Below are 15322 nucleotides of genomic sequence, written 5' to 3' on the forward strand. Positions count from 1 at the left end.
TCCATCATGATTACTGCAGCTCAGCTTTCTTTCTTCCTCTTCTGATATTCCCGTTACCTATCACTGACATGTCTGGAATTTTCCCACAGGTCTTGGATGTTCTATGCTTTTCATTCTTTTTCTCCTTGCATGTCAGTTTGGGAAGTTTCTTTTGACCTCTATTCAAGCTCAACAGTTCTTTCCTTGGCCCTGCTGTGGCTTCTTATGAGCCCATCCAGGACAATCTTGATTTCTTTTACAGAGCTTTTGATTTCTAGCATGTCCTTTTCATTCTTTCTGACATCTCCCTGCTTTCATTGCCCGTCTGTTCTCTTACAGGTTGTCTATATTTCTACTAGAACCCTTGATAAACCATCGTTGTTTTAAATTTTGACGAATAATTCCAAAATCTGGCTCATATTTCAGCATCTGAATGGTTCTGATACTTGCTTTGTCTTTTTGGATTTTGAAATTTGGATTTTGAAATTTTTTGGTAGGATCAGGTCCTAGGAACCGAAAGGACATAGGTTAATCTAGCTAGGAATTGGGCATTGTTTCATGTTTTTTGTAACCAGAGGTGCTAGAGACTACACATTCCTGTTGTGTCCATATTTTTATTTCTTCAATTGCTGTTAGACTTCTTCTGATACTTATTCTCAGACTCCACCCTGCAGCTCCTTCAGGTGTCTACACTGTATTACACTTGAGCAGCTGTGTATGTGTGTGTGTGTGTTCTACAATAATTCAGTTCAATCTCGGTCTTTGTGTGGACTTGTTTCTCTGTCCTGTGACCCTCCAACATTCTCCCACTTATATAGCTCCTTCCCTAAAAGGATAGGTGGGGGCCGGGGTTGATAAATGAAGAAGAATGCCCTCCCTATAGCCATGGGCAAAGGCTCTGGTAAAGCCTTTCACCTGACAGAGTCAGTCTTTGTTAGTGGGAAGACTCTGGGTATAACTCACAAGATGATTGTTCCCATTTTCCCTGCCATCACCAGGAAAATATCCTTTTATGGTTCTTCACTCTATACCTACTCTCGTTCCTGGAGGTTGAGGAGTCCCTAGGACTGGAGCCTTGGGGAGTTTTTCTCTTGAGGCTAGTCCACACTCAGCCTCAAGCAAGTCTCAAATTTACCATTTTTGTGTCCCGAGTGGTTTTTAGTCTTCACTGACTTCTGCATCAGATGAGCACATCTCTACTAAGGATTTCTAGAATCTCCTATCGTTGCATCTTTAGGGTGGCAGCTTGTCTTTCAAATTCAGTTCTCTTGATGGGTCCAAGAAGAACCATTGTGAGTTTTCCAGTATTTTCTTATAAGAACAGAAGTGATGGAGTTTTTATGACCTGATTCCGATCTATCTACCTTCCTTCTTTCCTCCCTCCCATCCCAGAAAAACTTTGTAAGAACTAATCTCCTCCTTCCTCACACTCTTGACACTCTTTCAACCTCACTGGAAGGACTCCCTGTAGATTGATTAATGTTCCGAGCCTTGTTGTTAGCATGGGGCCAGCACGCTGTTTATCTAGGTCTGTGTCTTTGTATCAAGAATTATAAATATTCGAGGAACATGTCACATTTTCCTTTTTCCATGGCACAAAATATAACGTATGGTAGATGTTCAGTTTTGTCAGTATTTCAAAAGTATTGAAACAGATAAATTTGATCACAAAGCCTGAATCCCTTCTCAAAGAGCACTCTGTCACCTTGTTGGGGGATGGACCTCCATGAACATTAGCTCTAGACTGCCTGACCCCTTCCACCACTTAGCAGCTATTTGATCTTGGGCAACTTATCTAACACACACACACATGCACACACGCTATCTATTTGTCTATAAAATGGGAGAGAGGGTCATAGAAGTTAAATGAGCCCTTATACCTGTATTAAGCAGTTAAAACTTCGCGTGGTAGGCATGTAGTAAGATTCTGTGGACTCAATAAATGGTAACGATTCACAAGAACAATATTATTGTTATTGTTATGTCTTTGCATGAAAGAGGACATGGCTTATTATTTGACTGTGTCATTATTTGTGGTATTCCTTGTTCAGCCTCATCAACCATCAGGCCCCACAATATTCAACTTCTAAGTACCTCCTGAAGGATGTTATGTCCATTCATACATTATCTTTTCCAAATAGGCTGCTCCCTTGTCCGAGAATATCTTTTTCTTGTCTCTCCAGAGCAAAGTCCTAACCACCTGGGTTCAATCCACAGTATTGTAAAAATAAATAAATAAATAAACAAATAAAAAGGACTCAGCATGTAGCTCAGTGGTATAGTGCTCCTCTACCACATATAAATGTGTGTGTGTATAAAATATATATTTTTATTATAAATTAAGTATATACTTATTATAAATATATGAGAATTATATATTGTGTATTGGTGGGGGGGGCGGTACTGGGGATTAACCCCAGGGGTACTCCATCCACAGCGCTTTTTATTTTTTATTTTGAGACAAGATCTCCATAAATTGCCCAGGTTGGTCTCAAACTTAAGGGTGCTCCTGCATTAGTCTCAAAAGTTGTTGTGACTAGAGGTGCACACCACCATGCCTGACTTATTTTCAGGGTTCTTGTGATACTGCTGGTTACCTTGACAAGTTCTGTTTCCTTAAATGTTGAAGTATAACCTGAGAGAACCACACCCAGGCAAGCATATAAAGCAGGGTTTATTTAAAAGTTAGTAACGTAGACTGGTACCCTGGTATCCCAAGAAGTGAGAGCATCTTCCTCCTTATCTCTCTCCTTCCTTCATATCTGACTAGGCCCAGGAGATGGCCCAGGTGGGCAGGGGAAGGACCAAATGGAGTGACTCAGGCAGTAAGCAGTTCAGGAGACATTAATTAATAACTTATATAACTCCCTCTAGGGAGGGACAGTTCCTGGAACAGGTTACCTTAGTAACATGTTGGAGCCAGGGCAGGTTGTCATCTTGATAAGCATGGAGGAAGGGCTCTGAAGGCATTAACATTTCAATTCCTAAGGTCTCCAACTTCCTGGATCCAAATTGACCTCCACTTTCTTCATCCAACCCAATTGCCTATCTCCACTGACTGCCTATCTTTAATTCTGGCTTCTCCTGTTACATATAAAAACCTAGGTGCTAGCTCAATCCCATCATCAAAATATTATTATTATTATTACTATTACTATTATTATTATTATTATTATTATTATTATTATTATTATTATTATTTTCAAGCAGTGGGAGTTGGAACCATGTCTTTCCATAACTGTTGCTAGCTTGGTGCTTTCCACATAGTTGGTCTATAAGTGCTTGATGAATGACAGTAAGTTCAATGACTCAGAAGCAGTGATTGACTCTATTCACATGTGAGCTCTCTGACTATTGGACTGACATCACTGCTCACTGAGTTGATTCTTTTCTTATCTCCCTGAAAGTGAGTGCATCTCTTATTGTTGTTAGGTATTTTTGTGTCTGTCCTGCCCATGAGAAGGAGAGCTGGTATAGGATGTCAGCTCAGTCTTACTCCTTTTTTTAGATGCTGAAGGAGGGAGTGTTGTAGGACAGCAATAAATATTTGTTGTGAACAAACAGATTAGTTTGGTGTTGCATGGTAGAAGGAAAGCATGAGAGAAGTAAAACAGTTTTTTAAATGTTGGAAGGGATAAATGGCAAAGGTGACCATTTAAACAAATAGGAAATGCTTTAAGTGGGTTAAAGCAATAAAAATGTGAGAAGTTATTTTTCTCATTTCATTTTGTTGTTTAAAATTCTGCTGACAGAGATCTTCAGTATTAAGGAGTTGAAGAGTACTTTTAAAGGTTCAAGTGGTTGGATAAAAACATTTGGGGCATAAATGAATTTTACCCTACTTTTATCTCAGTAAAAATGATATAGTAATCCTCTAAATATAGAAATAGTGATCATAACTGGAAGATAAGAATGAAAGGACCCTAAATGGACTATATCCCTACTTGTTTCCTAGTCAGTAACATGTTGGCCACCCACCTTGTCTGATTGCCTTAGAAACTCAGAAGTGTTAAATATAGACCATCCACTTTAGAAGGAGTTTCTAGAATTTCATGCACAGTAGTGATGATAATGAACATGTGTTCTTCTGACAGGTGTAACAGAACACAGATAATTCCCTGTTCTTTTATTAAGTATGATGTATGACAGCCAGGAATAAGATAATATTTTATAGGAATTATCATAATATTTGTCTATTTTACCTGAAGAGTTGGCTTGGTATGTAGATTTGATGGAATGAAAGCAATATTAAACATTTTCTACAGGAAGTGGTTAGATTGAATTTATATTGATAAAGTTTATAGAAGAAGCAACCTTTTCTTGTTGGAGCTTTGCTCTAATTTTGCTGAATTTCATTGTAATTTTAGAAAGTATTAATTTTGCTTCCCAGTAGATCATTTACTCAACCGTAACACTAATTCTTTTTCCAAATATTAAAATGACTGTTGTATAAACTACTTTTAAGATGACTTTATTTGGAATTCTCCAAAATATTTTTGCATAACAGGCTGAGATTTCCAGATATTTGTGGATGAGTGGATTTGTTATTATTTTAAGCCACACAAATTCAAAACACTCTAAAAGATGACTGTGGATTATTGTACAAAATCTTCCCTAGAGATAATATGAATTTTTAGGGATAATAGAATTAAGTAGTCCTTCTTGAGGCCATGTAGCCTGTTCTCCTCATACTTCTCTAACTTCATTTAATCATTAATCCAGTTGGTCTGGCATTACCAAAACTGCCTTTTTAAAATTTCCCCTCCCTGTTTTTTGCTTGTCCTTCAGTACAAAGGCTATGTAATAGCTTCTTCTGAACTTTACTTTCCCTTCTATTGCCCATCTAATGTTTTTATTTTATTATTATATTTAAAAAATAAAAAGAAATATTAACATGCTACCTATAGTCCTTTACTTTGAGAAAAGATCTGTGAAATATGACAGACATGAATAAAGTTGTACTTTGCTTATCTAACTTTTTGTCCTATGAAGTGACAAGTCTCTGTATTTTGTAATAATCAGAGTCAAATACAACTCTCCTGCTTAGAATTTTAAGATTGGTAGCAGCTTAAACCTGAGCTTACCAAACAATGCCAACATTTCAAAGAGAAATAGCCTTTTAGAAAATACATACTTCTAGGGGGTAGGTAGTTCATGATTTCTTATATGTCACCAATATTTATTATGAGTTTTCCAGTTTGATCAAAAGCAAGCCCCAAGTTCTTTTAACATGGGCTTTGGTATTCTCTCTGCTTTCTTTTTTCTTTAAATTATTTGAAGATATTTTCCCACAGTCTTCTAAGACTTCTAAGTCTTAGAACAGGCAATTTGATTGATAACAAAGTACTTGAAATCACAGAGGTCTTCATGTAGGTATGATACAAGAATTCTGTTTTACATATATCCAGAATAATTATCTATGTCCATGATTTGCCTTTGGGTAAGTAGATTCAGGTAGAAAAGGTCTATTAAGAAAATAACTGCTGTAATTCCAGCAACTTGGGAGGCTGAGGTAGGAGGATCACAAATTCAAAGCCAGCTTTAGCAACTCAGCAAGGCACTTGCAACTCAGTGAGACCCTGTCTCTAAATAAAATATTAAAAAGGGTTGGGGGATGTGGCTCAGTAGTTAAGCACCCCTGGGTTCAATTGCTAGTACCAAAAAACAACAATAACAACAAACTGCTTTTTATTCTGTTTTGCTGTGCTGTGTGTGTGTGTGTGTGTGTGTGTGTGAACACTCACAAAGTGTTTCTGTGTTGTGCTTTCAAAATAGATTTTACTTCATTTAGTCCTTTTAAGATGTTATACTTTAGCTACTGCCATCCCTATTGCACAAAGATCATAATGGCTAACATTTTGGGGCACTTAGCATATACCATACACAGCCATAAGAGCTTTATGTGTACTTGCTCAGTTACTCCCCTCATCAGGAGGTATCATTATTATCTCTGCAAGGAACTGAATATCTGGAGACTTTAAGTGACTCTCCCAAGTGGCACAGTTCTTCTAGGATCATGCTCTCGGAGACAATCAAGCTCCAGTCTAATTGTCATGTGATTCTTTCTTTATACCAATGCTTCTCTTTCTATAACACATCTATGCTTTTGTTTTAAAATAGAAATGACTTTAAAAGATTTAATAAACAGTTTATAGATTTTTCCTCAGATTTCCAAATCCCTGAGATTTGCATTTTCCATGACAAGACATTATATGACTCAATAAATACAATCATTCCATTTTGAGAGGCTGAGAAAGTCCACATCTTGTTGTTGTTGTTGTTGTTGTTGTTTTTCAAAGCTTGCTCTGTATTTATAGCAGTTGTGCAAAATGTGATGTCAAGTTTACTAAAGAGCCATCCTATTTACCTCTGCGTTGCTTGCGTAAATTGTTCTAATGGCTAGGAGTGTCCCTTTGGTCCCTCTTGCATCTCAAAGATAAACCTGCCAATTTGGGTGACAGTTAAACTGCACGATGTGATGAACACAAGAGGTTGATGTTTAGTGTGTCCTGTGTCATCTACATCATGCACTTTTCCTATCAAGATCAAGAGGGGTCTTAGACGTTGACAGTGATAATTTATCCCTCAGCCAAACTACTATTAAATTGTCTTTCAAGAGGAAAAGAAGTTGATTCTCTATTCTTCATTACCCTGTTACCTCTGTACTCATTTTTTTTCCTGTTAGTGACCCACAATTTCTTGTGAAATTACACATTCTCTCTCACTGTCAGAAAGACAGAAAGAATTTCATTTTGTAATAATACCAAAACACATGTGTGTGCTTCAGCTGCACACTATACTGCTTGGACTTGGGAATGATCCAGTCCGGTGATATGCTTGTCATATGTATTTATACATACAGACTCGTTTTCCTGGCAGTGTGCCACCCTCTGGCTGTTGTGTGTGCTTTCCCCCTTTCCACCTAGTTTAAAGGTTCCTGTCATCTCGTAGGTCCCTTCACCTCTGGAAGTGCAAGTGAGTGAGTGTTGCTTACTAACCAACACTATTTTCAATAGTTTCATCTTTCTAAGTCATGGAAAATTATTTGCAGAAGGTGGCACAAGAATGATTAGCCTGGCCAAAAGTAGAAATTGGGTTACATTTGCTGTTAAATAACCTTATTTTCTCAGGTAAATGTGCTTTTAGATTGATTGTCATCAAATCAATCTTCGGAAGCTGCAGATCCTTTTAAATGGTGTTTTAGTAAGAACAAAATCTTACAGTTGGTAAGGTCCTCCAGAGTCACCACCAATCTTTCGTACTTTAGGCAAGGTACTTAACCTCTCCACGTCTCCATTTCTTCTTTTGTGAATGGGGTGTCTTAATAGAATCTCAGATGTGTTAGGAGGATATAATATTATAATGCATGAAAAATGCTCAAAACAATGCCTGGTGCATGGCAATGTATGTTTCTGTTCTTGTAGAATCTACAAAGAGAAAGTCAAGTTGCAGTAGGCTATGGCAAAAGACTCTTTGAAAAATGTGTTTTGGTAAGCAGAGAGGATGAGCGGAAACTTAATTACGCTGGACAGTTTCCCGTGGCCTTGTGCTGTGAAAGGATGTCTTTGTTAATGCCCTATTTGTTAAGAGTGTTTGGGGAGTGGAAAGCAGAGGTCACAGTAGGTCCTCACGGATGGCTTCTAACAGAGCCTAGTGGCTTCATCTGGTAGGACATAGATGTGTCATAAGAGCCATCATTTGATTCATCTGATGTAAGGAAATATCTGTAAGAGGTAAGTTAAGACTTAGGGTAACTAGAACTTCTGTCCAAATCAGGAAGGGAGTGCTGTTATATTCACATTGGAACAGTAGGCACAGACAAACGGAAATTACTTAGTGTTGGGGCAGGCCCCATAATGGCTGAGGCTCAGCCAGGCTCCCTCAATGAGACTTCCGGTGGGCTATGTTATGTTTCAGTGTGCAGCCAGGGCTGGGAACCGACTGTGTTATGGTTAGTCAAGGCCAGAAACACTGTGATTCAGTGTATAGTGTATAGACTCAAGGTCATAAACATTAATTTGTGAACATCCCCCTCCCCCGTGTAACCTGTTGGCAGTGTGCTGCTTTTGTTTGGCCTGCATATAAAAAGGAGCTATGGAAAAGACTTGATGAAAAGGGCTAAAATGGAACTGGCTGGGGCTGAAGCCGAAGCTGGGGGCTGGCTAATGGCTGCAGCCACCACTGAATAAAGCATATCTACTATCATATGTCTTGGCTCTTCTTCCACCTGCCGAACCTTGACTCTGTTTCCTGGGTCAGAGCCCCCACAAGACTCTTAGAGTCACCGTATATACTTTCAATGCCTATATGGTCTTAAGATCCTTCTTAGGTTATTCCACCTTTTATGGGCATCTTTCCCTTGAAAAGGTAAATAGATCATTTGTTCCAACTTGGTTGAGTTCATTGGTTACTACAGAAAATGCACTTTGGTTGGTTTTAGGTATCAGTTATTTTTCCCAGTCTCTTAGTTTCAACTGAGAAAACGTGAGGAAACGATCCAGTTCCTCCCTTATTGCGGACTGGAAACCAATAGAAACAACAGCAACAAAAAAAGGTGGGAGGAGGGCATGAATTATAAAATATAACTTTCCTTTCATCTAAACGTAACCACTCCTTTTGAATTGACTTCCATTTTTTTTTTTTTTCTCACAGAAAATCATAACCGATAGAATTCGGTTTATCCAGTTTCTTTGATTTACAACTAAAGAAAATGAAACCTGTTCAAATTGGTGGCTTTCCTTGGCTGTTTACCTGCTTGGTGTCAGAACCAGACTAGATACTTGGTTTCCATTATTAAATCCAGTGCTCTCTTCAGGACCCTGGTTAAATCATCAAAGAATTTTATGTCTAAATAAATTAAATAACCCTCTACATTCTTTATTGCTAACATGTTTTTTTTCCAAAAAAAAAAAAAAAAATGAAATGAAACTAGGGAATTATTTACATCTGGCTTCATCCTCTTGCGAGAGCATTTGGATTTGAGAGCAAGTGGCACCCTGCCAGTGACAAATGGAGGCATCGATATTGCCTTCCCATCATCCGCTACCTTTTATGGTGTGGAGGGATTTCTTGCTCTCCTTTGTGACCCAGCTGCAAAGCAGCTGTTGTTTGGGCTCCAGCCTCTCCACTCTAAGAAGGCAGCCGGTTGTAACCATTCTCCACTGTATTTGAACTTCTGCTGTGCAAGTGAGCTCCAACTGACCCTGTGGGGACCAAAGCAACCCCCACGCCATTGATAAACAGTTTGGATGCAGTAATTTACTGAATGCTTACAGATCTGGCCAGGACAAAGCAGCAGCACCTATTACTGCAACAGCCCAGCTGTTTGGACTTGTTGCTACTAGCTAAGATTTGAGGGCATTCCAGTTGCACAAATTGCCTTTGGACATTGACTGCTTTATTCATCTAAAGTTTTTTTTTCATGAACTTTTGTTGCCATCTTATGGACCATGGAATGCTGACAAAACCTATGATTTCTTCTTTTTCCTTGCAAAGACAACATGTTACCAATGGTGGTAGTAGGAAAGAAATTCTGAGTATTGCTCAAGCATGGAGATTTGATCACATTTGCTCACTGAAAACAGTGCCTTCTGTCAGATGGGCAACAGCGCTTCTCAAGGAGACTATATGTTTGAAGAGAATGTTTGGGGACATCCTACCCTCCAGAACTATAAGAAATGACTTTTTTTTTTTTTTTTTTTTTGCTGTTTATTTAAAAAGAAATGTGATTTTGGTGTTTGCTTTTGCCAGATATTTAACACTCTTCATGCATTTTTGACCACCTACTATGCATCTTGCCCTTAGCTAAGTGTTGATTTAACAATCCTCCTAAAGTGGTTTATAATTAGAAGAGGAGATTACGAATTAGAATTGGTAATTAAGGTACATCTGGTAACTGTCAGAAAAAAAGTAGGAATCAAGTGTTGTTAGTGTACCCAGGGGGAGGAGACTCAGTTTGAAGAATTCTGGACAGGTTTAATTTGGTCACAATAGTAATTGGAAAGTGTAAGACTCCTTGAAGGAAAGATCATTTTTGGTTATTTTCCCTCTAAGTTTCAATTGTAAAACATGGGCATTAGCTGGGGGAGTGAAGAACACCTGTAATCCCAGTAGCTCAGGAGGCTGAGGCAAGAGGATCACAAGTTCAAGGCCAGCCTCAACAACTTTGAGAGGCCCTAAACAACTAAACAAGATCCTGTCTCAAAATAAAAAACAAAAAGGGGCTGGGGATGTGGTTCAGTGGTGGTTAAGAACCCTGGGTTTAATCCCCAGTACAAAACAACAACAATTTCAGGAAACCTAAGTTTTGTTTTTTTGTTTTGTTTTGTTTTTGCTCTGTTGTGAATTACATTTTGATTTTCTGTGTCTCCCTCCCGACAAATCCTTATTGTACTGACAGGTGGCTTCACAGACAGATCCACTGAGCTGTCTGTAATTACTGTGTTGATTTTCTCACCTTCTCCACTTCCACCTGTTAACTTCTTGCTTTCAGACCTGGTCAGTCTACCTTACTGAGGTCACCCATGATCGCTGTCATTAAATCTAGTGGGTATTTTTCAGAATTTGACACGGTCGACTACTACTGTTTTCTCCAAATGTTTACTGTTTCACCTTGGTTTAAGCCTCTTGATTCAACCCGATTAACAAATTACATTTTGACATCTCCTGTATCTCATAGGTACAGTAATCTCCACAAGTCTTAAGAACGAGCTGACAATCTTATCCTCTAAACCAGGTTCTCCTGGATAATTTAATACCTTCCCTTCATCACAGTCTGAAACCCAGGGGTCATCCTTGTTCCCTGGGTCTCCTTCATCTCATCCCCTCCCTCTCCTATCTATCATTCTGGGTAGATGACCAATTCTGTGTTTTCTCTCATGCTACCCTCTAATCTTTGCTTCTCTTCCATCTGCCTTTGTCCTTCTGTTCCCATTAAACCTGTTATCCTCACTGTCCTGGGAGTGATATTTACAAAGCATCAGACAGCATCTTCATGTGACCTGTATGCCAGGTGTGCTGTGCTCTGCCCTGCTTCTCACAGGGCTCAACCTCACGCCTGCCTGCCTCACCCACTCTAGAGGTGTTTTTGAATTCCTGACACAAGTATGTTATCTTTGCTGTGTCTTTTGACTTTCACATCAAGCATCAGTTCCTTAGGAATCCTTGTTGTAATTGACTTGTTCTAACCACCTGCTATGGGTCAAACTCCCATCTCTTGTATTTGTCATAAAACAGCTGCAGTTTTGTAAGCTTCGCCAGGGAAGGAGTTGTGTCTGTTCTTCTAGACCATTTCCATCCCACTTAAAACAGTGCTAGGCATATGATAGGTGCCCAATAAATGTTTGTTGAATTAAGAGAGCCAATCAATAAATGTAATGGATTGCTGAAATTTCATTGTTTTAATTGAAAGCAGATGGATCTTTTTGTTTTATAAGCCCATTTTTAGTGTCTAAAAATGACCTATTCTAAAATTTAAAAATATTTGCAAAATTTAAAGTAAAAAGTTTGTATATATTACCTGCAGTCTAATATAAATTTGATTTAAACAGAATTTCTACTTACTTTACCTCAGCTTTCTTAGACATTCTAATGAAATGTCTGAGTACTGTTCTAGTCAACTGAGATACGGATGGGTATGGGTTATGATGTGAGGTTGCTGTTAACTTGACTTTGTAGGCAACACAATGTAAGAGCCAAAGTAATTTGCCCAGGTGGAGTTTAAGATGTGGTTGTTTTCTATCAAATTAATTATCTCCACTGAAATGTTATTACAGTATGTGTGGATGATTCCTTTAGGCTTGAAGGAAAAATATACAAGTGAACAGATGTAGAAAGAAAATGAAAATTGTAACATAACAGGAAGTCTAAGTAAGCTAAACACCTCAGTTATGTACTCTTTATAATAGTAATTTTGTATTTCTTTCTTAAACTGTAACTTTATTTAACCTACTCTGAATGTCAAAGCTATGTAAGAAGCAACAGTTAAATGTGAATTTTAATATACTCAGATATTTTAAATACTTCTTTATGAAAGACAAGTTTCTTATAATTTGAGTTGGTTTTTGAAAATGGACCTGTGTGTTGATATTTTATATTGCTTTTTAATAGTTTTTCCTCTTTAAAAAAAAGTAAATCAACAAATACATGAAAAAATGCTCACCATCTCTAGCAATCATAAAAATGCAAATTAAAACTACTCTAAGATACCATCTCACTCCAATAAGAATGGCAGCCATTATGAAGTCAAACAACAATAAGTGCTGGTGAGGATGGGGGGTGGGGAAGGTACACTCATACATTGCTGGTGGGACTGCAAATTGGTGCAGCCAACTTGGAAAGCAGTATGGAGATTCCTTGGAAAGCAATATGGAGATTCCTTGGAAAGCTGGGAATGAAACCACCATTTGATCCAGCTATTCCCCTTCTCGGACTATACCCAAAAGACCTAAAAAGAGCATACTACAGAGACACAGCCACATCAATGTTTATAGCAACACAATTCACAATAGCTAGACTGTGGAACCAACCTAGGTGCCCTTCAATAGGTGAATGGATAAAAAAAAATGTCGCATTTATACACAATGGAATATTACTCAGCACTAAAAAATAACAAGACCATGGTATTTTCAGGGAAATGGATGACATTAGAGCAGATTATGCTAAGTGAAGTTAGCCAATCCCTAAAAAAAAAAAAAAATGCCGAATGTCTTCTCTGATATAAGGGGAGGTGACTCAAAATGGGGTAGGGAGGAAGAGCATGAAAAGAAGATCACCACTAAATGGGGAATAGAGGTGGGAGGGAAAAGGAGGGAGAAGGGGAGTTGCGCGGAAGATGGAAGGAGACCCTCATCGTTATACAGAATACATGTATGATGTTGTGAGGAGAAAAAGAGAAAAAAAAGTGTGTCACATTAGATTGGATAGAGAGAAATGATGGGAGGGAAGGGGAGGCGAAAGGGGGATAGGAAGGGCAGCAGAATAGAATAGACACTATGATTGCTGTATGTATATAGGTGATTCTATGACCAGTGTGATTCTGCAATCTGTACAATCAGAAAAATGAGAAATTAAACCCCATCTGATTCAAATGAATGAATTGCCAAGATCATTGTAATGTCATATGTAGCTAATAAAGAAAAGTAAGTAAATTAGTTTTGTTTTTCTTTTTGTTCCTTAGTATTTTAGCAAGTTTACTCCCTTTACTTTCTTCTTGTGCAAGTTATCAGATATCTATTGTTCTTATTTCCTGCCAGTGGCTCCCTCTCTGGTCAGTCTTTCTGGATTAGTCCTCTATATTTTCTTGCCCTAGCATCGCCATCAAGCAGAACTCCAATACTCTACTGCACATGCATGTTCTTCCTGACACCAGCTCCCACAAAATCTTTCCCATGTAAATGAATAATACCTGCATCCATCCCATGTGACAAGTAAAAAACTGTAGTCATCCTCAGTTCTTCTTTAACGCTATACCTACACCTGATCCATTGGCCACTACTCTTCAAAAGCCCATCCCAAATCTAAACACTTCTCACCACTTCCACTGTTACTACCCTAGCGTATGCCATGGTATTAACAGCCTCCTGAGTGATTTCCCTCTTGTCTCTTGGCCCCTCCTCCTGTTAGTGTTACACCCCAAATCTGGAGGGTTGTTCTATTTTGTTTTAATATAAGTGAGATCATGGTGTACCCCTACTTAAAATCCTCTGTGGTATTCCTTTCTCATTCCAAAGAAATTCCACTGCCAGCTCTAGCATCACATATACTAAAGTTGAAATGATCCAGAGAAGATTTGCATGGTCTCTGTGCAAAAAAAAAATGGCACACAGATGTCTGGAGTGTCCCATATTTATGCAGTTTCCAGAGATTGCTGGTTGCTCGTTAACACTGATGAAAACATGAATCAAAATAGCATGTGGCATCCAGTATTGACTGGTTTTTCCCTACTGAAAAATAAAACCAGAAAAAAAATCAAAAATTACAAACTCCTTGCAATGCCTGGTATGTCTACACCCTCCTCTCATACTTCTTTCCTAGGATTTTAGTGGGATTTATGCCACTGCTTCCATATTGTTTGTTGTTGTTGTTGTTTTATGGTTTTTCTGAAAGGTCCTAACACTCCAGACATGCCAGATCTTTTCATGACCTGGTCACTCCTTTTACTTGGGTCACTTCTCAAAAACTAAAGGCTGTTCTTGGTCACTTTATCAGACATAATCCCCCCCATCCCCAACCATGGAGAATTGCTCTTTCTATGGATCCTGTGTTATTTTTCACCAACACACTTAAGAGTGATGTGTCACCTGTCCGTGTATTAACTATCCATTCTGCAGCCAGAAAGGAAGCTGCATGAGGGCAGGAACTACCTCGATTACCAAGACCTGGAACACAACCTGCCATGTGGCAAGAACTTAACCCATTTCTATGAAGTGAAACCCACATCCAGGAACCCTTCTCTTTCTCTTCTCAGTAGAGTTGTTGTACTGTGTTGTTGAGACCCTTGGCTTGACTTTTTTTTTAATCTCTCTACTCTAGATGTGTACTTCTCCCCTATCAGTCTTAAAATACCAAGGGACCAACCCTTTCCTTCACCTAGTGTTGAAACTCCAATAGTAAAATGAGCCAGTGGCATAGGTGGTGCCACCAAGAGAACGCAGTGGAGCTGTAAACTTGTACTGCAGCCTGTTTGGTTCACTTGGCAGTGGATCGGGAAGATCTCTTAGGGATTAAATAATTTTATACAAAAATTAATTTAATAGATACACAGTATTTCAACGAAATGACACAGGTTAATCCAGTCCATACTGATGAACATTGAGTTTATATGAACAATACTGCAGGGAAAATAAACAGCAATTTTGTCATATTTACATGTGTTTCCTTAGGACCAATGCCTGGAAATAATATTGGTTTGCCAAAATGTGTCTGATTTTAAAACTTTTGATACATGTAAAATTGCTTCCCAGAAGGATTTTTTTACGTTTTACTATATTTCAACAATGTGTTATAGGAGTGCCCCTTTTTATAACCTCTTACCATTATTGAGTTCTCTCATTTTTTACAACTTTATTGATATATGAATAATATCATGTTAATGTATTAACTTATATGATAGGCTAATTAAATGTTGCATATGTTTAACATGTTTCCATAGGGATTCTGGTTTTTTGTTTTTGTTTTTTGGTATTTGCAAACTACTTCTTTGTGCCCTTTGTTGATGTAACATGTCTTATCAGACAACAAATGCAGCAACGTATGCACAGTATACTTGTCCTCTTTGAGTGAACTTCCCTCTGTTGTAGTTTATCAGCTATTGCATTTCAGCTTGGTTTGTGACTCCTTTTTC

The 15322-nt window shown here is 38.3% G+C and overlaps 1 protein-coding gene across 2 annotated transcripts in view; it reads left to right on the forward strand.

Moving 5' to 3' along the window:
* The window catches only part of Tmtc2 (transmembrane O-mannosyltransferase targeting cadherins 2), a 375266-nt gene that overhangs the window by 275970 nt on the left and 83974 nt on the right, over positions 1-15322 (forward strand). Inside the window, exon 9 of one of the 2 annotated variants that reach the window (XM_076854914.1) lies at positions 8632-8741. The exons of the other annotated variant lie outside the window; for it this stretch is intronic. Coding sequence (XP_076711029.1) covers positions 8632-8673 — 42 coding nt within the window. The 3' untranslated portion in view covers positions 8674-8741. Of the gene's footprint in view, positions 1-8631; positions 8742-15322 lie in introns of those variants that run through there. 2 annotated transcript variants of the gene reach the window in all.

This window comes from Callospermophilus lateralis, chromosome 4, assembly GCF_048772815.1.
Source record: "Callospermophilus lateralis isolate mCalLat2 chromosome 4, mCalLat2.hap1, whole genome shotgun sequence".
In the NCBI taxonomy this organism is placed as follows: domain Eukaryota; kingdom Metazoa; phylum Chordata; class Mammalia; order Rodentia; family Sciuridae; genus Callospermophilus; species Callospermophilus lateralis.